This window comes from Convolutriloba macropyga, chromosome 12 (genome assembly GCF_964194025.1).
Source record: "Convolutriloba macropyga chromosome 12, txConMacr16.3, whole genome shotgun sequence".
In the NCBI taxonomy this organism is placed as follows: domain Eukaryota; kingdom Metazoa; phylum Xenacoelomorpha; order Acoela; family Convolutidae; genus Convolutriloba; species Convolutriloba macropyga.
Window position 1 is genome coordinate 23,316,567 of NC_134479.1, and position 24,954 is coordinate 23,341,520.

Consider the following 24,954-nt stretch of genomic DNA (forward strand, 5'->3'; position numbering starts at 1 on the left):
CAGGCTTCGACATAGACATTGAAAACTAGCAAGAGTTATTCTTACTTACTTGTAACAAAGAGAACTGACCCTGTTTAGCAGCGGTCCAACTTAAAATTAAGTTATAATTTTTCGTTGTTGCAGAATCATCGAGCTCTTTTTCCGCAGAAAATGATTTTTTTAATTCAATTGTTACTTCTGTTTACTTCAGGTAGTTCAATATTTTCTTTGAGTAAAACGTGTTGTTTCGACTACACGTAGAGTTGGGATAAATAGAGTATAACCCGGGTCGATAAATTCTCTCTGAAAAATTTAATAGGATAGGCGATGATTTTTCAAAAAAAAATCAACGCATAGATTTGGCAAAAAGTGCAATGAAATTTGCTCAAACTTGCAGCAAGTTTACAAGAAGGGCACCGAAAATCACTGAAGTTTGAAAAACTTCCCGTGGACTGAGATTTGAACCCTTGGTCTGCGATGTTGTAGTCATCTGTTACCCCACTGGCCAGTTGAATTTTGAAACTCTTCCCAAATAGATGATTTTTTCTCATTAAATCTGGGACCCGGGCAGAGGATTTATAATGAATTAATATAATTCAAGCGCTTTTCAAGCACTGTTCTTACAATTGTCATAACAATTTTTCATAACGTAAGGTGAAAACTAAATGGTAAAAGTTCAATAAATAGTACTAGAAAGTCCCCGAATGCTGTAAAATTATTTTGAAAATTTGCTAAAATTCCGTTCAAATTTTCAGCGCCTCTCTGTGTATTATTATACATGGAGTTTGAACTGCATTTGCGATTAACCACATTCGGATGACCCCAGTGATTTGAGTGCTTTTCATGCACAATTTCAGCGCACTCGTCTATTTTATTTAAAAAACAGTTAGTTTAACCGACGCCGACATCTCAACCTGATTGCAAGAAAACATACTTAGGAATTTTCTAACATTTTAGCTATTTATCGAAAGTAGGCAACTAATGATTTTTGCCTTCATGGCAATCATCCGTCTAAATCTGGCAATTTTTATATAAATTGAACAATACAATTGTTCTATATTGTTTTTCACGTGTATTTGGTTAACAACGGAAATATTACACCGCAAAATATTTTGGTCATTTAGCTGTGGCTCTTTGTCGTAATGGCTTAATACAAGGTTTGAAAAAAGTGCCTAACGAAAAAATTTGCACCAGTTTCTAGTTTTAATTTTTGGGCCTCTGAGGCAAAAAAAGGAGAAAAGTAACACTTATGACTAGAACAAGACAAAGGGTGAAATGTTTTCATTATTGAGTTTTTCTGTTCCTTCAGCAGTCACAAATTTGCGAAATTTCAGCAAAAATACCTCAAACGAATTCCTCTCATGACAATTTCTCGTTTATTTTTTTTTTGGCTCTGCTTAAGAACGGTTTGGTATCAGATAGATAGACATCTAAATTCTTGCATACATAATCCTTGAATGGGTTCGGATTTTCAAAAGTCGTAGCCCATCAGAATTTTTCAAGCATAAGATACATGACAACCCTAGTTGAGACCAGATAATAATTAATTTTGTAGGACTCTGGCAGGTCCTGACAGAAAAAGGGGTTAACTCCCATATTCTGTAAGAAAACGGGTTATCTTTCAACATTGTTTGAGCAACTGGTAATCAGGCAGAATATGTCAGAACGATGTGTTATCTGGCTGAAACTGCTAGAGTAACGGTCCGTCAAAGAGAAAAAAGGAACGGTTGTATCCAAAAAATCGTTTCTCTGCAACGTATAAACAAAGTGTTAACTTAAACGGATCTATCGAAATTCGGCATTTTAACACGTTTTTGTTCTGAAAAAACTTTTTAACCGACAACAAACTGGAATAGAGAGAAAGAGGGATATTTGCAGACCAATTTTTTTTAATATCTCAATAATTTTTAATGGTACTTTGAAGTCCTATTTGTTATGGGATGATATAAAAGGTGTTTTGAAACAACTCTTTCGGATTTCAATTCATTTCCGTGTATAAAGCAACGTTTTACAGTAAGTCATATCAAGTAACGTATTAGCATAAAGCAACGTATAGCGTGTTATATAAGCGATCAAAGTAACAAGTGAAAACTTAGACGGCAAGATTTTTTGATGCTCATTTAACAGGTTTTTTCGTCTGATGTCATTGACGTCAAAATCAGTTCGTATTCGATCGGCAATAGTCTAGAAAACCTAAAAATATTAAGCCGAAAACCAGCTTAATCGATACATATAGTGGTTATATTTACTTAAAATTAGGTTAAATGAACTTTTTCGGAACTTTCTATGTATATTAGAACGTTTTATACGCATTTAAATCTTATTCTATACGCTTTTAAAATACTCGAATCTGATTGGTTAATAATATCTCGCTTACTTATTTACTTCGTAACATCCTCCGGCCCGGAAGAAGATGTTGGGAAAACTGGTACAAGTTTTACAAGCGGGCGGACGAGCGAACCGGTCGACGTACGTAAGACGGCAGAGCGCGCGACGCTATCGGAGCCGTAACGGAGTTCCACAATCCGAGCGGTTGGGTAGTAACCCCTAGGGTTGGTTTCTTCAACTATCCAAACCAAGTCACCGGTCTTAAGGTGTTGCTCGGCAGGCGTCTGCCACTTAGAGCGTCGGTTCAGCGTCGGTACGTACTCTTTGATCCAACGGGACCAGATCGCATTAGCGTATGACTGCGCACGGGCGTAACGTTTACGATGGTCGAACTCATTATTGCCGACAACAGGCGGAATACCGGTAGAGTGTTCTCCTAAAAGAAAGTGGTTGGGCGTTAAAGCGTTCAAATCGCACGGATCGGCGCTTACGGGTGTTAAAGGACGCGAATTGAGAGCATTCTCCACGAGACAAAAGGTAGTATGCAGTACCTCATCCGTGAGGCGACGCGTGCCAAGAATAGTATACAACACGCGTTTGAAGCTGCGTACCAGCCTCTCCCAGATACCACCTTGATGTGGTGCGCTGGGTGGATTGAACCTCCACTTTATACCTTTGTGAGCGAGCTCAGCTGCAATGTTGACAACGTTCCACTTTTCAATACTTTCTCGGAGTTCTTTCTCAGCTCCAATAAAGTTAGTGCCATTGTCCGACCAAATCATGGCAGGTGTTCCCCTACGTGACACAAACCGCTCAACTCCCATAACACAAGAACTGGTGTCCATGGATGTAACTATCTCGACATGGACAGCGCGAGTAGTGAGACAGGTGAAGAGGAAGCCCCACCTTTTCTCAGTAGTACGGCGGACAGTAACATAGAATGGCCCAAAGTAGTCAACGCCAGTGTTCGTGAAGGGAGGAGACTGGTAAGCAAGTCTCTCCTTAGGTAAGTCAGACATGATTGGTTGCATAGTTACAGCTTGGAATTCTCGGCATCTCAGGCAGTGTGCTTTGATGGAACGCAAGGATGATCTTAGTTTCAGTACTGTATAGTGTTCCTGCACAATTGATCTTAGGTATTCAACGCCTTGATGATAATGCTTTACGTGCGTGTGTTCAAGAAACAGTTTTACAAACGGATGACGTGCGTCTAAGATGATTGGGTATTTTACGTTAAACCCAACTTCAACTAACCGCTTGATGCGGCCCGAGGAACGGATTAGCCCATTTGGACTAATAAACGGTGAATGTGGAGCAATTCGGCTACTCCGTTTAACGAATTTATTGTCAAGAAGATCTTTTCTTTCGGCTTCAAAAGACTCTCCTTGCGCCAAATACTGTAGATGACGCTCGGCTTCGTCAAGCTCAGTAGGGTCAGTAATGCTACCATCGGGGTTACGGTAGCAGGCATGTTTCGGCAAAAGCCGGAGAACGTATGCGGCAATGCGCAAGTACTTTTGATAAGAACTAAACTTATCAAATGGGAATAACGACGGAACGGGAATTGTCTGTTTTTTAACAGATGTAGCGAGAGAGACAGTGTCTTCTATGATGACTGCTTGGTTGACGCCGAGTTTGATGTTATTAATGACGTCTTTGTTCGGTACGAAAGGGAAACATGAGTTAGTTAAGAAATGTGGACCATTGACCCAACTGCTTAGTTGCAAAACTTCAGCGGACATTCCACGCGTGCCAGCGTCAGCTGGATTATCCTTAGTTGCGACGTGGTTCCATTGGTCAACGCTGGTATACTCCAAAATTTCACAAACGCGGTTTGCAACAAAGATTGGTTGCTTTTCATTAGAGTTTATCCACTGAAGAACGGTCGTGCTGTCTGTCCACATGAATACTTGGTTAACAGTTACGGTAAGTGCCTGAATAATTTCGTTCTTCAGCCGAGCGGCAAGTAGAGCTGCTTGCAATTCCAGTTTAGGGACAGTCATTACTTTCATTGGCGCCACGCGCGCTTTCCCCAAAACAAACGCAAGCTCTGTTTTTATCTTGCCCGTAGGAGTTGTTACTCGGGCTCGAAGAAATGCGACGGCACTAAAAATATCCTGGGAACTGTCACCGAACATATGCAATTCTGTATTATCAAAGGGTCCACTAAAGTAACTTCGAGGAATTTTGATGTTTTCAAGCTTTGGTAAGTCCGCACTCCAGACCAAAAATCTTTGAACCATGTCCTGTGGGAGCTCCTCATCCCATTGTTGTCCTGTGACACGCCAGATGTCTTTTAAGAGCAATCGCGCACCGACGGTAAACGGTGCGACAAGACCAATGGGGTCAAAGACTTTCGAGACAAGACTTAGGACCAAGCGTTGCGTGAGGGACTTGGTGGTAGCGCAGCTTGTACCCCTACTCACAACTAAAGTGTCATTAGTGTGATCCCACTTTAACCCTAGCACATGCGATGAATCCTCCTGACATGAAACAATAACTTTGGGCTCAGTAGATTGAGGCGAACCATCAATTCGATCAGCCAGATTTTGCACATTGCTTACAAACTTTGTAAGCTTGAACCCACCGAGATGGAGAAGATGTACCAATTCCTTCGATCTATTGATGGCTTTCTCTGGAGACTCCACTGAGTCGAGGTAATCGTCCATGTAGAAGTTTTCAAGGACGGCTTTTGCAGCTTCGGGGTAAAACTTGGCATTGTCTCTCGCAGTGCGTTGTAATGCATAGTTGGCGCATGTGGGCGAGTCTTTAGCCCCAAATATATGGCGCGTATATTGATACACTACAACGTTAGTTGTGGGGTCCTCCCGCCACAGAAAGCGAAGTGATGGTTGATCTGATGGTAATACACCAACCTGTAGAAACATTCCCTCGATGTCGGCAGAGACGGCATATGGATGTTGTCGGAAGCGAAGAAGTACATAAATAAGGTTTTGGAGCAGATCAGGGCCAGTGAGCAAAGATTTATTCAGTGAGGCGCCATGAAACTTTGCTGCTCCATTGAGCACCCTACGCACCTTACCCGGTTTGTTCGGGTTTAAAACCGGATGGTGGGGTAGGTACCACTCTTTATCGGACCGGCTCTCAACCTTGTGAGCGTCCGGAACCTCAATTACATACCCCTTATTTAGGTCTTCCTTGATGGTACTAGTATACTTCTCTCTAAGGTCTTCATCCTTGGCCAATCGTTTTTCGAGAGATTTTAGTTGCACAAGGGAGGAGAAGTAATTATTTGGGAGCTTGGTGTTGTCCGCTGCCCACAGCATTCCGACATCGTATCTCAGGCCATTGTGTACGGTGGTATTCTCAAGGATTTCGTGCGCCCTTGCGTCTGCTGCAGATCGTGGGTCAACCTGCTTATTCGCTCCGAATGATTCAATGTCGTACCATGACTTTACTTGACTTGCTAACTCATTGTCTTGTTCGATATTCACTTTAAAGCACGTTGAGGTTAAACACAAACTTGATGGTAACGGACCGCTTAAGACCCAACCTATGGGTAAGCGTACGGCAACGGGTGAACGCTTCTCATCGGCAGAGAAGTATTCTAACGGGCGGATGGCATGATAGACATCTTGTCCGAGTATCATCTCAATGTCTTTATAGGAATATGTCACAGGATCAAGGACTGCTAAGTGTGGGTAAGTCTCTTGCAGGGCCTCTACATTAATTATATCTGAGCCGACGTTCAGACTCTCTTTAACGAAAGGATTGATGGTAAATGGTTCGAAATCTTGATGTTCTCTTGGTTTCACAGTAACTTCAACAACCCTAGTATCAACTATTTCTTCGGTATTAATACCCTTGACAGTTAGCTTTAGTGCTTTACCGTGCAAACCGAGTCTATCTGCGAGACTACCGGCCACCCAAGAGTTACTGCAGGCGGTATCACACAAAACTAAAGCCTTGGTATCTAAACCGGACGAATTGACCAACTGCAATTCAGTCACCTGAAGGAGCCCCTTAACATCAGTAACAGATGACATTGTTGTGGTCTTATTAGGCTGGAGTTGACTAGGTGTTGCTTTACTTTGACCTGTGTTGCCAGATGACTGGATAGTACCGGAATTTGTTAACTGTTTAGTTGGGAAAACCCTATCTGCTCCATGCAATAGTGTGTTATGCGAACTATTGCACCCTTCTGCTCGGCACTTTCTTGGTTGAGGGCACTGGCGGAATGTGTGCTTGTCCCGTAAGCACGAAAAGCAAAGTTTGTTATCCGCCACCAACTTAGCTCTCTGGGTTGGAGTCTTTTCCTTGAAGACTCGACACTCCCATAGCCGGTGGTTACCTTTGCATACAATGCACCGAGAGTAAGTGTTTGTGGAAGAAGATGGCATTTGCTTCTTTGTTTCCCTTTGTTGCGACATTGATGCAAACACTTTTGAGGCTGTTTTGGTCTTGGTTACTGAAGTGCTGTTCTCTTCAGGTTTGGCCTTGGTTGCACTTTGTTTCATAAGATCATGGGCCTCAGCCTTTTCTTTAAGCCAATCGTTAAAGTCAAGGAGGGTAGGCTTAACCCAGTGCTTCTTAACCGTAAAGAGTGACCATGACTCTTTCATGTTTGGTGGTAACTTCTGTACCGCTTGGTTAAGTAGGGAAGCGCTCTTCAAGTCAGCATCATATGATAGTGACTTGAAAAACCCAACGAGGCTGGATACGGTTGCAGAATAGTTAATGATGTTATCACTATTGTGCATTTTAAGAGGCGGAAAGTTGCTTAGTTTATCCAAGTGTGCACTGACGACTGCCTGTGGCTGGCCAAATTTACGTTCCAAAGTCCTTAGTGCATCCTTGTACATTAAACCACAGTAAGCAAACTCGGCGATTGCAGTCCTTGCTTTACCGCTGACGAGTGTTTTAAGGTATGTCAATTTAACGTCATCAGTGAGCGACTGCGAGTCAATCGCGCTTTTGAATTGACCATACCATTCATGCCACTTTAATGGGTCGCCATTAAACTCTGCAAGTTTCCACTCGGGCAAAGGGTCGTTTCTCTTGCTTGTTATTGCATCAACTAATTCCCTAATCAATGACGCGTTGTCCGGTATCGGAGGGGCAGGTGCAGACACATGCGGGCCACTCCAACTCAACGGAGTGGGCCCAACATAGGGATATGTTGGCTGAAAACCCTGAGTGGCTAGATTAGGTACAACATTACTAGTATTCGCGATCAGGTTTTCCTGTGCACCTGATGGTGATTGCATATCAATCAAAGGGGGCGAATTCTGATATAATCGTGGTGGAACATAAGTGCTTGAGGGTGCGATATGAGTGTGTGTATTTGGAGGCAGACTATTCACGGTGGTTGTGTTTTGGTTGACTATTGACGGTCTGTGCTGTGGAAACCGCCATTGACTCATATTTGGCACAAAGTTTTGGCCAAGAGGGATATTCGGCATATTTGGGATAGGAGGGGCAACGGAACGTACAACTTTGTGAACTCGGTTTTTATTATTCTTAAAAGTGTTGTTGACGAGAGGCTGATTAATCAAAGGGGCGTGTTGGATGGGAGCCGTGAGGTTAGGTACAAAGACTGGGTTCGGGATGGGAAGGTCATTAGGCTGAGCGGGTTCGGAGTTGTGCTGTTGAGTGTTTGGACTTGGTGGGGCGCTTGGGTGCAAGGGAACGTTTATTGCGGGCGCTGGATGATTTGTTGTCGGAAAAGGAGGAATAGTGGCGTTTGGTGCTCGGGGGACAAAATTGATTTGTTGTCGGGAGCCTATATGCTGCGCCGAATTATTCTTGGGCAGACTTGATGTTTCAGGTCCCCTGGGTTCTGAAATTTGAAGTTGTGCGTTTGGAAATAACTCGGTTGCATTATTCTGATTTTCTTGCGGCGCGAACGTCTGTGGTGGAATGGGCTGTTGAATGGGTGGCGAAGAAGCCCCTGGGGCGTGTACAGAAGGCGGCTGACTATCCGCGGTTCCTTGGTTAGTGAGGCTTGGAAGCGCCATGCCTTGCTGGCCTGTTTGATCTATTTGCGCTCTTAAATGCGCCTGGTACAACGCCTGTGTGTTGGCAGCAGCCAAAAAATTTTCAGGTGGAGTGTAATAGGGGTCGAGTTGCTGCAAGGTCTCGAAGCTTAAAAAGTAATTGCCTCGACAATTTTTTGGAATCGAATGTCTTGAAATGTCAGTGTTGTGATCTTCCACTGCTTCTTCGTTATTGTGGCTAGGGCATTCTGGAGGGTCTTTCGTAACCTCTGGTTCACCAGTTGTCTCGTTGTTATTAAAACCTAAAGCAAGTGAGGTGTTGATCCAATCCTGGACAGCCTTTTCACTTCTCATCGAACTCCTAGCACTTGCAGTTGTTTCGGATTGGCTACCTTTAGAAACGGCGTCCAGCAATTCAAATTCTTGCAGAGTTGCCTCTGCCAAACGTTTCCTGTTGTTTTCCTCCAGTTCGTCTAATTCCATCTGCTTTTTCTGTTTAGCAAGGCGAATGGCTGCCTCATTCTGTTTTTCAATTTCTTCACGCTTCATTTTAGCAATTACGTAATCATGTTTACGCTGACTAGATGTTCTTGACGAGGTCATAATTGAGGGGAGTCTAGAAAGAATGGGAGCCCTTGGTTCCTGGAAATCACTCACTTTATCATCAGCAGAGTTGATGTAGTTTCGTGCTGAAGTGAGTATCTTGTCATTCTTAGTTGTCATTGCCTCCAAGTAAGACTCTAATGAAGGAACAAGTGCACTTGGATCCTCCGTTTTTCCAGCAAATGCAATCAGGTCCTCATTTTTGTCTACAACAGTCATAAATGCTTCGTTGCACTTTGTTACTAGGCGTTCAACTTTCACTCGCCTACTTTGACTATTTATACAATGAAGAATATCTTCATGTATAGCATGCAATTCAGCCTCACGCTTTGACCTGGCAGCGTACAACTTTTTGACTTTTTGATCAAGACTATTAGACATCACGATGTTAGTATTTCCAAAGACCAGCAAAACTACTACTGCACACGGTTACTTTTTATATGCACACTCCAAACAAACCAAACCCACGCAAAACAAACCCAACGCAAAAGACACCAAACACAGCACACTGTAGACAGTCTGTAAAACAAACCGCCCAAAGAGTAGAAAAGGTCGTCGAGCACACAGTGCCCGACAAAAACAGAAGTAGAGCGCTGAACGCTATGCGCTCAACGCAGTGGGACACAAAAGACACACGGGAAGTCGAGCGAGCAACGCGCGACGAAACGGAGACGTTACGGACGGGAAGTCGAGCGAGCAACGCGCGACGTGACGGAAACTGGACAGACGAGAAGTCGAGCGAGCAGTGCGCGACGGAACGGAAACGGGACTTGCGGGAAAGCGGGTGAAAAACGCGCAACGCAACGAAACGGGACGGTGAGAAAGAGCGGGCGGGAAACGAGGTTGGAAAGAACTATGTTAGCAGACCACAGCGAAAACTCAACCAAACAACCTAGCCGTAACTCCAGAACAAACTTAAGTCACACCCTAAGAAGAAGGAGAGAAGCTACTGCAAGACAATCTAATATAGTTCATTATGGGGCTATAACGACAAATTTAACGAGAAACTAATTTACAGCAATGCAGTAGTACACTAAAAGCATGCAAAGGTCGAGAAATTTACTAGCCGTAACTCCAGAATAAACTTAAGTCACATCCTAGCAAAACCCAAACCCCAACAAACAATCAGCATACTAACGGTATTAAACAAACTACAGCAAAATTAAATAAACTACAGAAGTGTATTTGTAAAATATGACAGTTGTGAAAGTCAAGAAACAATCCAGCCGTAACTCGAGAATTAACTTAAGTCACACCCTAGAAGGCAACAAGACCAAACCAACTAGCGATCATACAGGTACACAAAAACATACAGCAGCAAAATCAATATACTACAACAGCAAGGCTAGTGGATTAGTAAAGTTGAAAAGCCAAAGGACAATCCAGCCGTAACTCGAGAATAAACTTAAGTCACACCCTAGAAAACTCCAAGACCTAAACAACAAACCAGCATACTAGCATACACAACATACTACAAGAAAAACAACAACATACTTCATCACATATGACATACTATACTTAAATCCGGAAAAGTAGCGGAAGAAAACGAAAAGCGAAGTTTTGGGAGAGCGACGTTACTGAGAAAAAAAATCGCAACACGGAAAACTAAAGAGCGAAAGTACGGAAAGGACGCGGGCAAACGGTTCATGAACGATCAACGGGAAAAACTATGGGAATTCGATATATTTTTTTTTGCAGGCCAGAGGTTGTTAAATTTTTCACAACCTTTTGTGTTTCACTCAATTTACGAACCTTCTTGCTGGAAAATTGATTTTTTTGACAAATTTGTCAAAATTTTATGCATCTGTCCAATTTGTTCTATTTTTTTGGTCAATTTTTTCGCAAATTCTTGTTTACGGAACGGTAATCCAGTAAACTGGACGGTTTTAAACTCAAAAATACGGTTTATCAATATTCGGTATTGATTTTCGAAAGTTTTTTAGAATTGCCTCAAAATTGACCAAAAATTTTCAAAATTGAACAATTTAGCATTATTTTCTATCAATTTCCTCTATATCAGAAGTTATTTTTATATACGAACCAACTGTATCAATTTTCTCGACTTTTTGGTAAATCTACCAAAAATTTTCAAAATTGATGTTTTTTAGTCTCAAAAATTATGTGGGGGGCCTACCAATTTTCTACAAAAAACAGTTTAATTTTACTACCCCTTGAAATTATATGTAAAATCAGGGGTTGGGTTTCTTGCCGTCTAACATATTTATCAAATTACTGCAATAAAAATGGACTTTCGAAAATTTTTTCTTACAGTTTTTTGGAGTCTGAGATCGACGTCACTTGCTTGTATTGTAGCCTTCGGAACCTGTTGTTGCTTCCGAGCTCTGAAGTCGTTTTGCAACCACTGCACCAAACAACAGTGAATAGATCGGTTACACTTCCAGTAGCGATTCCAATAATTTCTCCTCCACAGTTAGAGGAAGTGTACTGACTCAGGAATTCAACCTCGTATTTTCGCCCAGGTAGCAGACCACTGATGACCATGGACGCATTCTTGTCAACCGCACCAGAAGGCGTGGCAACTGCGATCGCAACTGCCGGTATAGTACTGTTGAAGATGTAAGAATCCAGACTGCTTCCAGAGATTAATGGTGAAATTGTTCCGGATCCACCGACGTTGATAGTTATAGACGACTTGTTAGCACTGTACTCAATAGAACTGTCGGTAAACGCGGGTGCAGATGGAAGTGTGCATCCGTGTGTGTTGTAAGTCGAATCGGAAGTTGTTCCAACGTCACATCCACTTGTCTTCTGAACTGCAACTGTGAACGCATACTCAGTCCCATTAGACAGACTGCTTATTTCAAAGGGCACTGATGTTTGTCCAGTTAGTGCAACCCCTGCAGGGCTAGTAGACTTCACAGAGAATGTGTCCCAACCAGTAGCAGGTCGCGGTACCATATAAAAGGTGTTTTGAAACAACTCTTTCGGATTTCAATTCATTTCCGTGTATAAAGCAACGTTTTACAGTAAGTCATATCAAGTAACGTATTAGCATAAAGCAACGTATAGCGTGTTATATAAGCGATCAAAGTAACAAGTGAAAACTTAGACGGCAAGATTTTTTGATGCTCATTTAACAGGTTTTTTCGTCTGATGTCATTGACGTCAAAATCAGTTCGTATTCGATCGGCAATAGTCTAGAAAACCTAAAAATATTAAGCCGAAAACCAGCTTAATCGATACATATAGTGGTTATATTTACTTAAAATTAGGTTAAATGAACTTTTTCGGAACTTTCTATGTATATTAGAACGTTTTATACGCATTTAAATCTTATTCTATACGCTTTTAAAATACTCGAATCTGATTGGTTAATAATATCTCGCTTACTTATTTACTTCGTAACAGATGAAGCGGGTTAAAACTTAAAAAATCATAGTGATTTAAAGTCTTTTGGCTATTTATATAACTGCATTTACAACATGTGGTGCATGCTGCGTTAATTGAAAGAGATATTAGTAACCCGTTACAAGTGTCCTTTTTCTTCGCCTATACTCATTATAAATTAAAAATTTCGAATTCTATCGTCAAAATGCAGCTGTCTGGCCAATTGCTACAGAAAACAAATTTATTTGGATTCCGGTTTTGTCCTGACATCTGTGGGGAACAAAATCACTTTTCTGTGGAAGATGGATTTCAATATCTTTTTTATCTCACTGAATGTTCCAAAAATCGAATTCGAAAATTTTTATCATCAAAGCTGTAATATTGTTGTATTAGGTGTTACGCACTGTAGCAAAACGAACTAATAATAATTGACAAGCATGAAAAACTTACTAATAATAGAAAGATTCTTTCCGGTTTTTAACAATCATATGAATTGTTTATGAAAATTAACTCAACATAAACTTGGCATCAAAACAATTGGCTAACAATTCGGCTAAAATAGATCAATAACAATTTATTCACAGACAGATTTTACGGGAAAAGTGTGTTGGAATTCGGAATTTCATTTTATTTTTCTAAAATAAATTCTACGGAAAAGAAATTTAATGGTTAGTTTTTTTTGTCAAAAAAATTCATATGAAAAAATAAACTTAATTGCTGATCTTGCTTAACGTATATTTCCGTTTTAAATCAAGTGCAAATCGGTATTTTAATCTGAAAAATTTAAAAAAGTGAAGTTGGCTTTTGACTATGGTCTCGCTTTTTTTGACAGAATTCATGCAGATATTTGCCGCTGCCAAATTTTGATTGATTTGACGCAAGAAAAGCTATTAATATTGATAAACGAGTGTTAATAGAGGTTTTTAAAGATTATCACCTAAATTCGCCGGATTCATCCTTCATTTTTTTAGCAATTTTTTTAAACTCTCTATTCTAATCCACTGCCGGACTCTCTATTATAATCTAGTAATATTGGTCCGCATTGTAGCCCGAAAAATCTCTATTCTAATCCAGTAAGCATTTTGAGGCTGCTATGTGGGCCAACTCATCACTAGGGACAGAAGAGCGGCCTGATTGGTCCGGGTTGATCCAATAGGTCAACTATTAGAGAAAGGAATGCTAAAGTGACACAATATTCACTTTTACATCACCTGAAACCTATTTTTAATCAACTCCAGACGAATATGCTGAACCTCTTTCAAAGTCTAATGTCTAAATTTCAATGTCCGACAGGAGGCAACGTTCTATAGAGTCAATTTTTGATCACCACGCGTATAAGAAGTGTCACAGAAGATAATTTTACACGATGAGAAATGAACACTAGTAGTATATCAATGCCTTTTTTCTCTAGCAAAATCTTGTTTAGCTAAAATGGCGAAGGATCCAATAATATGTGTTAAAGAAACAAAGCACGACAGAGAAAACAAACGCAAATATTGATTTCCTTGCATGTTCAAAATGCCAAAATAGTTAAAATTAGTACTGAACTTGTATAAATTTAAATCTATGAGAGAAAGCGTATCCACCAAGGAGCAATATTTGTTTAAAGATTGCATTATAATTTGGCAACCTACCTAAAAACCATGACAACAGGCATTTAATATATAATTTTGCATTTTTTGAACAACTTTTCTGGAACAAAATTTTCAGCCGACTAATTTTATATCCTCTCAGTTATTAAGAAGATGGGAGAACAAAATCACAGCTCTGGTTGTCGCAAAATTTTCTTTTGGATTAAGAAAATTTTCTTGGAAACTAAAAAATCAAGTTATGTAAATATTAAAACTATTAGATACGGAGAGGAACCTCAGAAAAACAATGCAGAGTCTCAAAACCGGCTTCAGTTAAAGTTGTAGTCACTGTTAATACAATCTGTCAGGAAGGGATTTCTACCAAGTCAAAATCTTGGAACAATAAAACATGATTGTGAACTTATTGAATTGGATGCAGTTACTTCAAAGAAAAAGGAAAAACAATAACAACGAAAAACGGACCCAATTCAATGGGATCGCTAGATAATGCCACCACTCGTTTTGATCTAACTGCTCAGATTGTTTGATAAAAGAAACACTTCGATAACACGAGTTTTCAAAATTTCAAAAAAATAGATTTTTTTTATTTTGGTTCCATTTGAAATGTTATCATTGTGCTCGCCTTGGCAGCCCCCATTGGTCTAATAAAGGCCTCAAGTGGATCCTAGATAAAGTTTTCAGAGAAAAAAATATGGTTTAAATGACTTCGACACTTTCTTCTCAAATTTCTGCTCAATTTTTTCGGTTTTTGCCTGTTTTTAACGTCGTTTTCATAATCATAGGACTTGTTGTGATGTCTTATTACTGAAATTTTGAGGACAAATATCCTGTTCTGCTCATCGAGGCATAGTTTATTGTATTTTTTTTACTTCCGTTGAAAGCTCTTGAATTTATTGTCTTTTGAGACTTTAATAAATTATTTTTTAGAAATTTTTTGGACATGAATTAATCCTAATTTTTTCTTCTCACGAACCTTAAGTCAGTATCAGTCATGGCATGACCTCCTGTTTTCTATTGCAACTGAAATTAGTCTTGCTTGTGGTTTTGTCTTCTAACTACTGATTTTATGACTTCGAGGACTCGAATTTTTGTAATTTTCTTTTAATTTTGTATGTTTTTTTGTATTTCTAGTTCCATTTGAAATTTCATCACCTTAAATTAAAATTGATAGTTCTCATCGACTTAAAGAAGGCGTTCAATTCATCGTGGATAAAGCATGCAGAGAAAAATTTATAGTCGAAACGGCTTCGACACTTTCTTGAACTTTTCCACTTAATTTTTGGTTTTTGCCTGCTTTTGTTGTTGTTTTCATAAACATAAGACTTATTTTGTTTTCACTTGAGAGATATTGAATATAGTGACTATTAAGACCTAGTAAAACCTTTTTGGACAGTAACCATTAATAAAACATTTTTCATGGACTATAAGCTGGTCTCAGTAATTAAAGGATCACCCTCCTTTTTACTGCATCGGAAAATACTCTGGGAAGCGGTTTCATCTGCTAAATATCTGTTTTATGACTTCGATGCCACGAGTTCTCATATTTTCAAAAAAAAACATTTTTCGATTTTTTTTGGTAATTTTGGTTCCCTTCGAAACCTTATCTCATCATCCTAATATTGATAGTTCACATTGGCTTATAAAAAAACTTCCAAAGAATCATAGATAAAGAGTGCCTAGAAACCAGTTTCTGCATGTACCTGTTGTTGTTTTCATAATCATAAGACTTATTGTGATGTCCTGTTATTGACATATGACTGAAAAACATCCTTGATTTCTTATAAACGTATAACTTAGCGTAGGTTTTGACTTCCATTGAAAGCTAATAAATTCAATGGCGTCGATATAACGGGTTATCTCAAAAACGTCGGGGTGTTTTTTATTTGTTCGCACTTGTTGATTTTTTGAAGTCATAATGTTAAAAATGAAGAACCCCATTGCTGTTAAACAATTAAATTACTATATGATATTAGAAAAATTCTTACTAAAAATTTCTTTTTTTATTGGCTTCGACACTTTTCTCCATCATTTTTCTTGAATTTGCGGTTTTTGCCTTTTTTTTAAAAAAAAAATCTTCATGTATTCGCAAAATACTGAGTTGTTGCATGGGCCTCTAGTTGAGGACTAAATGAATAATGTTGCCAATGCACTCAGTTTATAGCGAATAGTAGTAAAGTTTACGATGTTGTTCATTCTAAAAGTTTTTTCTACTATTCAGTTTTGTTCTTTTCGTCAACTTGTAATTGATTCTCATCCTTGAGAGGCTCCATCCAAGTTTTTTTTCAATTCAAAAATGATTTTTTCATTGATATCATGTCGTAACTGATGTTTTGTTTGTTGGACGATATGCGTTTTCATAAAAGTTTGAGTGGTCAATATTTGTGTTTCTTTTTCTCTTCTTTTTGTCAAATTCGCTGATAAATTTTTGTTCTTGCTGATTTCTTTTTTATTTTCTTGTAGTCTTTCTAATGGCAGGTCTTGTGAGCGCTGTATTGAGACGATATTATGCAATTCCTTTAGTAGTTCGATTTTGGAACGATTTTTTTAAAATTCAAACGTCTATTTTTGATTATCTCATCATTAGGTTGACAATTAAGCCAAAAAAGTATATGAGCTCGGGTCGGAACATCATGTGCGAACGCATATTAACGAGCATCCTTGTCAAACATAGGAACACTTGGACTTCATTATGCTTAACCGACATGTTTAATGTGTGATTCTATTTTTCAGCAAATATTGACAACACTATGTGAACTCATGATGAAGCATTTAGACGTTACTTTTAAATCAATTTTCGGGTATTACTATCAGCAACAGAGCCAATAAATCTGCATTTATAATGATAACAGAAGCAATATCTGTGGTACAGTTGTTATGATGAACAAAAAGTTTTTCCAATGAGTATTCCTTTTTATTGAAGTCTCAAGGTCTAAAATTTTTAGAGACATTTGCTTTCCGAGAAACACCGAAAAGCTAATCTTGTATTGATCTTTCGTTTGTAAATAGTCTTTTAGAATCACTGCTAATGGCAAATGCATTAGTGATCACTATGCTCTTCTTTCAGGTCAAGGGAGTCCCACTAAAAACAAAGAAAGCTTACTTCTTGCGAGCTGTTTTAAAGAATGAAAGCTGAAGTAGATTCTATAAATTTATGATCTCTGTTTTAATCTGTTCATGGCTTTCACAATACTGACTCCAAGATCAATTATTAAACTGAACAGATGATCTTTTCATTAGACATACCAGCTTTTTTCAAAAAATTAACTGTGTTAGGCAAATACAAAATGTCAGAGAAGCACTTGTTATAAAAACAAACAATCAGAAACTCATTAACCAATCAAGCATACTTTATTAGGTTCAATTACGATCCGGCCAGAAACAAAGCAGACAAAACTCTAGAGAACACTATTATGAACAAAAAATCACATATTCCTCAAGTGTCCAAAATATTTATCAAAATTTAAGAACATTATAAGTTCTGCAAATGTTGTCAGCATAGATAAATCGCCAGATGGCTTTAAAACATTCATCGGACGCATTGGTAAACTCGTATCAAAAATTTTAATCAGCAGCAACAGCAAACAACAGTGACAGTCTAAAATTTTTCCCTATTTCCGAAAAGCTGGAACAAAGAAATCACAACAACAAGAAAAATAAAAAAAAAACAATTTCAAATGTTCATGGTGACTTATATTAAAAAGTTGCTTGCACCTTGAAGTCCTTAGTTTAATTTTCTAATCAACGTTTCCTCGACGGTTAGCTTCCAATTATGTTTTGCCAATCTTCAAAGAGGGCGAAAAATGTCATTAATAGGTACACATAAGTCTACTGAGCATAAACAAAGTTTTTCATCAGATGCTATTGTTTCAAAACAATAACAATATTATTTGCCAAGAACTGCTTGAATTTAGAGCAAGCACATCAAATTGCTGTTCTGACATTTATTGAAAATATGCAGGAGATTCTAATTGGAAACGTTTCGGTGCAATCTTCTTTTTGGATTGGAGGAAATCATTTGAAGCAATAAATCATGCCGATTTATAGAAAAATATAATGCTTCTGTTTTTCATTTTTAATTAAAAACTATTTTGTTTACAGACAGCAAAACTTTATAATCTACTCTGTGGCATTCAAAATGAAAAAAAAAATCTTTTTCCGCCATATTCAACTTTTGATGTTTAGTCTATATCAAGGACCTTATGCGTTGGGTAAAGAAGGGTAAAATTATTCTGTGTAGAGAAGACAAAAGAACCTGTTCCTAATTATTATATCAGATTTAGAAAAACAATTAGGTTATTCGGGTTTGTTATCATAAATTTAAAAGTATCTTGATATCAAAGATGTGTTTTTTATTTATGTTAATTTATGATTTAATTGATGAAATGAATTGTTCGGTTTTTTATCTTTAATTACAAACTTTCTTGATAACAGACAACATTATCCTATTGTCTGCTCTGCGGCATTCAATGTGAAAAAAAACAGAATATCAGCAAGGGTCATATTTTGTTTTTACTGTATCAAGCCTTTCAGCGTTTTGTAAAAAGGGTAAAATGATTTAGCTGTGTGCTGATAAAACAGGAACCTATTCTTATCAAAATAAAATTGGTCATACAAAATTTTAATAAAATCAATGGATACAATTTGTGATTTTTCTGAGGCTTTCAAAATTCAAACAATTAAAGAGTTTAGACATTACGATGCAGAGATGTACTCCAAAATTTCCGCCTTAGTAAAATTGGCTCGAAAATTAGTTACATACAATGAACGAAATTAGATGAAATCCTTTGTATCTTATTTTTCGCAAAAGGGGTTCCACCATTTTTGCGAAAAAAAACATTCGGTGCGACAAGTAGGTAACAACTCTTGTAGCACATTTCCGCTCAATTTAGGTATCTATTTTTCGCGCGCATTTTGAGTATGTAATAAGCACTTTAATAAAGATTTAATTGAAGCTTTCAAATCTTTAAAGTGCTTTAAATACATGCAACCACGAAAACTGATTTTTTTTCCGAAAAATCTTCCGCACATCAAAGGCTTTGTATATCAATGTGGGACTGGCCGATTGTAATAGGTAAAAATAAATAGTACTAATAGGTATTAATAAGCAGTAAAAAAGTACTGTAAGTAGTAATTAAGTAGTAACAGAGTACTACTAGTAGTAATAAGTTAGGCTTAATTAAATAAGTAGTAATTAAGTTAGGCTTAATTGCGGATTATATGTGAAATCGAGCTACATTGTGTGCGAAAAATTGATACGTAAATTGAGCGGATGCGTGATAAAACTCCCGCGAAATATAGGTTATTAAGTTTGTACTGGTATTTCGCGGCTAAAATTAGGACACTTTTGCGGACACGGGATACGATATTCCCTTGCATTTTGCCGGTTTTTGCTATAGTAGCTATTTTCCGCAAAATTGTACCACTTTCAATGTATTAACATAGTAAAAACGAACACGAGATACACACATCGGGCATATCTGGCCATGACGATTTGGGTATACCTCGTAATGCATCGTAATGGAGGTACATCACCCTCTAACTTTGTAAATAAAACATTTGTCTTCACAAAAACCTAGAGGGAATATTTAAAAAATCCTTCTTGTATTGCGCCATCGGACGAATATAATATATAATATAATTAGTTTTCAACACGATGAAGAATTAATGTTGCCTTCAATTTTGCAAAGTTGAATGACTTAATTCTGATTTTAAAAAATCTAGACAATGCCAAGCTGCGAATGTAATTATGTTTCAATTAAATCTAAAACTAATTGTGAATTGAACAACCGAAATTAAATTGAACTTTCTTTCCGCCAATTTTCTCTTCTTTTCAGCATTCACTAAGCGTTGTCCTCTGTGATACCTTTAGGATGTAGAACAACTAGGATTATGTCCTACAGGCGGTTGACTAATTTCAAATACAATGCTATCTGGTAAATGAATTGAAGCTAAAGTTCATTATTAGTGGTTAAATACTAACTGCAAGCCCAAAGTTTTTTTTAGGATTCAATAATTGGCGGTTATGTATAGTCCATTAACGATTGATTGGTCATTCTACACTGCTTTAGTTGGAAGTTGCATCGCCGAAAGTAAAAACTGTCCACAATATTTCGAAAGCTCACACAATTCAATGATTCTGAAGGAAGGAGGTTTTCCCAGAAGCCGCTGCTTCATGGCGTTAAAGGGAAAGTTTGATTCAGTTCATAAGATCCTACGTTACTGTGAGACCCATGTTGTGGACGGCGATGGAAAGTAAGATTTTGGTTCAAGGTCATACAATCAATTTTTTGATGATAGTGACTATGGGCAAAAAAGTTTACATATTCTTTGCCAAATTTGACTATCTTTACCAATATCAGGGTCTTAGACTTTTCGTAAAAGTTCTTCGATCTAATCTTCTCCCTTTTATATAATACAATGTCCCTACTTACCCGGTTCGTGACTGTGCGGACCCCGCGCTATCTCAGACGGCGGGGTACTATATGCTTAACTGACTTTTTCATTGTTCTGTCAACTTTGGCCAATTGATAAATGTATCGTAGAGAGTTTTGAGTTGTATCATTAGAGCCCGTCTAGCAGAGAAAATTAAATTTTTTGAATTTTCCTCTTTTCTGAGGAGTTACCTAGCAATAAAAAATCGTCAATTAAGCCCTTAAATAGCGCAATCTCAGCTCTGTTCAGATTTTTCTCCCATAGTCTGCTTCAGAAATTTAAGTAACCACATAAAGCCTGCGGAGCATACTTTTGCAGAAAAGAAGGGTGGCTCTAATTTTAAATTTTTTGAGGAACTATCGAAGTTTGGAATTTTGTGAACATTCAACTGATGAATTTTTTAATGTTTTTTTTCGCATTTTTCGTAAATTTTGATCAATTTTTAATCAATTTCGCTTCCATATGTTAAAAAAGTTATGATATTGTAATTGGTTTTACCTTTGATGATAAATGCCGGTCGCAGAGCTGTTGTATCTCACTTCTTCGAAAAAAATTGCAAAATTTTTGAAAGTTTAACTTTTTTCAAAAGAAAAACCCAAAATGCTGCTTCCGCTCTATTTGAACAAATTCGCCTCGAAATAAAAATCCTGTTTTTTGCTGATATAAATCAATATTCATCAAAAATACATCCTTTAATTTTTATTGGTAAGATTTTTTGACAAAATATCTTTTGAGCTAAGGTTCGAATAGTTTTTGTTTACAAAAAGTAAATTCCGATATCAAGGATTGGTTGATAAAATTTCATATTTGCGTTCAAAATATGTCCACACAAAATAGTTTCGGAGAAAACGCATGGTTTTTTTGGTGTCGTCAAAGCTTCTCGTAAAAAGTTAATATATATTTGAATTCGGCTTGATTCCGCTGTCCTTATGTAGTCTTATAACTTAGTCATATTGGAGGTTCAATCGATTTTCTAAAGGTATAGAGCTGCACATATCATATCTTATAACTAATTTCCCTTACAACTGCTATAATATATGTTGTAAAAAAATACGAATGATATTCTGAATTTTACTAGAATTCCAAAGTTATTTCTGCCTGTTGATAGCTTAGTCTCAATTTTGGTCACATGACATGCTCTTCCTATTGACGAAAAATCATTCACAGCAATTTTATGTTTTAGAGTTTTCATTACTTTCGATAAAAGGTTTTCTCAATTTTTTGACAGTTTTGCACTTTATTTTAGACACTGTTTTTTTCCGCAAAACTTTGATATTTTAATGCTAACAATGTTTACGTTCTTTTTCTTGTTTTTTTTTCTTATAGTCCCTTGAAAAAAAAGGCACTGTTGTTTTGCAAATTGAGCGCCAAAACACGCTTCTTCGGCTAACGGCTTATGATTTTTATTTCCTAAAGAATGAGTTTTTGCAAACCACTTGTGAGTTTAAGCTTTTCCAGTATTTGTTGTTATTTTGTAATTTTTCAATCACTGTCAGTATTGAGTTAGAAAAATTCCAATTGGATTACTTAAGAGTTATTTATGAATGTATGTAGTCTTTTTTGGATTGTTTTATGACCTTTGAACTCATTCTATTTCAACAAATTCAATTAGGTTTTCTGTGCTTAGCCTACTTTTCTTCTTATTTTGTCAAATTTATATGGTATATATATATATATATATATATATATATGTGTGTGTGTGTGTGTATGTGTGTGTGTGTGTGTGTGAGTGTGTGTGTGTGTATTATGTGTGTGTGTGTGTGTGTGTGTGTGTGTGTGTGTGTGTGTGTGTGTGTGTGTGTGTGTGTGTGTGTGTGTGTGTGTGTGTGTGTGTGTGTGATAAATAAGCAGTAATCTAATGGGCGACCAATTGGAGAAATTATTTGCATTAGTCTTCTTTGTCTGCTTTCTTAGTATTTCTCTCTGTTCTCTAGACTTCATCACGGACACGTATTTGAGCCCAGGAATAAAAGGGAAATAATCACTGTGCGTGAATGGCTGAGTGATAAGTTAGATAACTTTTGCCCAAAATCGTCAGCACTTTGGCTCGGGTTTGAGAAGCCCCGTAACTGCGATGGCACTGGTCGCACGAACAAGTATGTGGGACACTCTACAGAACTGTGCAAAGTAGGAGTAGAAATGAATATGGACATTTTTGCTGCGGGGGAACCAAACTATCTGGACCAAGAGTTTTGCACTCTCAATAGAAGGGAAGATGTGGTCTGGAACTTCAAATGCGCGCAGATGAATTATATGGGCTTGACTTACAATGATTACCTTGAAGCACATGCTGTGTGTGAAATAGATTTGGCCTGATCAAATCAACGCAGGAACCAAGAAAAGAGTACATAAAACTGTAATATGGTCATATGGGATTTCTTTTTCAAAAGATATGCTAACTCTTCGTCAAATGCTTTGGTAATGGATGTAAAAGTGCGTATCAGCTTCTTCCAGAATCAATCAAGCCAGTTTTACAACTTTTTCTCCAATTTGAAACAAAATGACACAAGCTAAAGTTTTATTTTTTAAGTTCTTGCAGGATCAATTTTTGGATTACTCTCATTCAAAGATCATTGTCAAACATCAAAATCCGCTCTTTTTAGATGTTCAATTCACAGCCTATCGAAAATAAAATTTTTCATGAGAAACAGCAATTCATTTTTAAAAATGTTTCTTTAATATTTAGATTCGACGATCGCGACTTTGTTTTTGGGAATCGTCAATGAACATTTTTCTGAAAATTCACCAAATTTTTGCAATAAAAAGTCAGTGTTATTTCAGTTAATGACACCAAAAAAGCTGCTTAGTCCTTAGTTATCCTTCTGCTGCGGATAAAATTAGCATCACTCGTCAAATATGCTAAGATGAATACCGGATAACAGTTAATCTTGCAAGATTCCTAGCAGATAACTGTTAAGTCTCTTACCAGATAGCCGTCTGCTTTGTCAGACTATTGCCAGGCATCCGTCGCACAAGAAATATTGCTGACAGCAAAACAACGCTCTTGCCAGGCCAAAATAGCTATAAAAAGTTTTCTAAAACGAAAAAAATGACCCCCAAACATATACTAAACTCGCCCATAAGTGGATTAGACAGCTTATAACACAATTAAAACTGTCTCAGGTATCATGGTTAGTGAGCACAGAAACTATTTCTACCAAATAGAAATTTTTAAAGCGATTTCGGTTTTTTAATAGGTATTCTGAAAAAATTTTGGATTTTGGCGCTTTTCCTCTAAAATCTGAGACTCAAAAAGTGTAAATCAACATTATAAATAAGGGAAGACGGTATTGGGCCGAAACTTGGCTGATAAATGAGTCGCAAGAAAGAAATGGAAGTTTCAAGTACTCATTATATCAGAAAAACCATTTTGAAGAAAATTTTAATTTTTTTTTTCAAATTATAAGAAATTCGAAAATAATGATATATAAGACTGACCAATTTAATTTTTTGGACGATGAAAAACGATAAAAAAGACAGGAAGCTGCCAATTCATGACAGCACGTTTTTGAGTGCAGTTTGTTGGATGGTTAGAAAATTGAATCAGTAGGAATGAATTGTTAGTCAGTAGTACTGAAAAGATGAAAGAAGCTTTTCAGATAATAGTTCCTTTGAATAGACACAATTCTGCATTATGCGAATTTTCTTGATCACCATAATGTCAAAAATGGGATGCGAAACATCCGCCCCGTAAGCTTTTTGTTCTGCGAGCAAAAATTCTTACAGTAATCTAACAACTGAGATCGCCAGGTGGAATTGATTCTTTCTACCCAAAAAAAAAAACAAAAAGCTGATGGTATGTTTTCGCGATTGGTCAAAAAAAGTCATATTATTTTTTTTTGTTGTTAGGAACATTAGCTAACGAAATAAGTATCTTTTTTGGATGGAAAACAACTGGATTTCTTGTTTGTATTACCACAACAAAAAATCGGTGTGTAGCTTTTTTTTTAAAATCTCCCATTGGGGTCTCCCGTCTACCGTTCAAACTTTTTGTTATATTAAATTAAAAAAAAACCGCTTGTGTTTGATTCGTTTCCCTTCTCATTTTTAAAAATTTATATGCCATTTCTGCTATCAAGTTTTTAAATGACAACAATTATCAAGAAGCCACCAGCTACCTGTTCAATGACAGCAAAATGAGGCTGTGGCGTTCGAACTGACAAATGCCAAGTTTAGAATTGTTAGCAATGCTGGCAAAAAACAAGCATTTGTTAGTTAACTCAATTTGTGTTTCACGAATTTTTTGCGGTGATATCTTACTTTCTGCTGTTATTTTTTTAAAGGAATAGTGCTTATATTTTGAGTCCTTTAACCGATAAAGAAGAAACATATATCTGGTAAGATACTTGTAAAAGTCTTACCAGTTAACCATTGCAATCTTTCGTCTTAGCAGATATCCATTAATTGCAAGACTATTACAAGATCGTAGCAGATAACCGTTTTTTTGCAATGAGCTTGCAAGGTGTTAGCAACAGACCGACCCTTTTCACCTTGGGTTTCATTATCACAACTAAAGCAAAATTTTGGCGGGGAAAAATCAACGCCAGAAACCTAATTTGCTCTTGTTTTTTCTGAAGATGCTTTTCTGTGTAATATAAAAAAAAACAGAGCAAACGTTGTTAAGTAAAGTGTTGTCTTGAACTTCCTTTACATAATAAGTAGTCGAAAACAACATATCTAACTAACAGAGATCAGATTCATTAACGTTGCAGTGA

The 24,954-nt window shown here is 37.4% G+C and overlaps 1 protein-coding gene across 2 annotated transcripts; it reads left to right on the forward strand.

The window, feature by feature from the left end:
• The first annotated feature begins 58 nt into the window (after positions 1-58).
• Positions 59-22,708, forward strand: LOC142350887 (uncharacterized). 2 transcript variants are annotated; one of them, XM_075402873.1, is made up of 3 exons: positions 59-190; positions 19,876-20,059; positions 22,174-22,708. In XM_075402873.1, exons 1-3 carry the CDS (start codon positions 151-153, stop codon positions 22,553-22,555), a joined length of 606 nt encoding a protein of 201 aa, XP_075258988.1. In that variant the 5' UTR covers positions 59-150; the 3' UTR covers positions 22,556-22,708. The 2 variants fall into 2 exon arrangements, with proteins under 2 accessions (XP_075258988.1, XP_075258987.1); XM_075402872.1 differs by having other exon boundaries at positions 123-190; positions 19,811-20,059.
• Positions 22,709-24,954: the final 2,246 nt, after the last annotated feature.

Coding starts and splice junctions, on each gene's coding strand:
- LOC142350887 (XM_075402872.1), top strand. CDS start 19,830: ATGTATAGTCCATTAACGATTGATTGGTCATTCTACACTGCTTTAGTT. Junction 20,060..22,173: donor GTTGTGGACGGCGATGGAAA/GTAAGATTTTGG, acceptor TCTGTTCTCTAG/ACTTCATCACGGACACGTAT.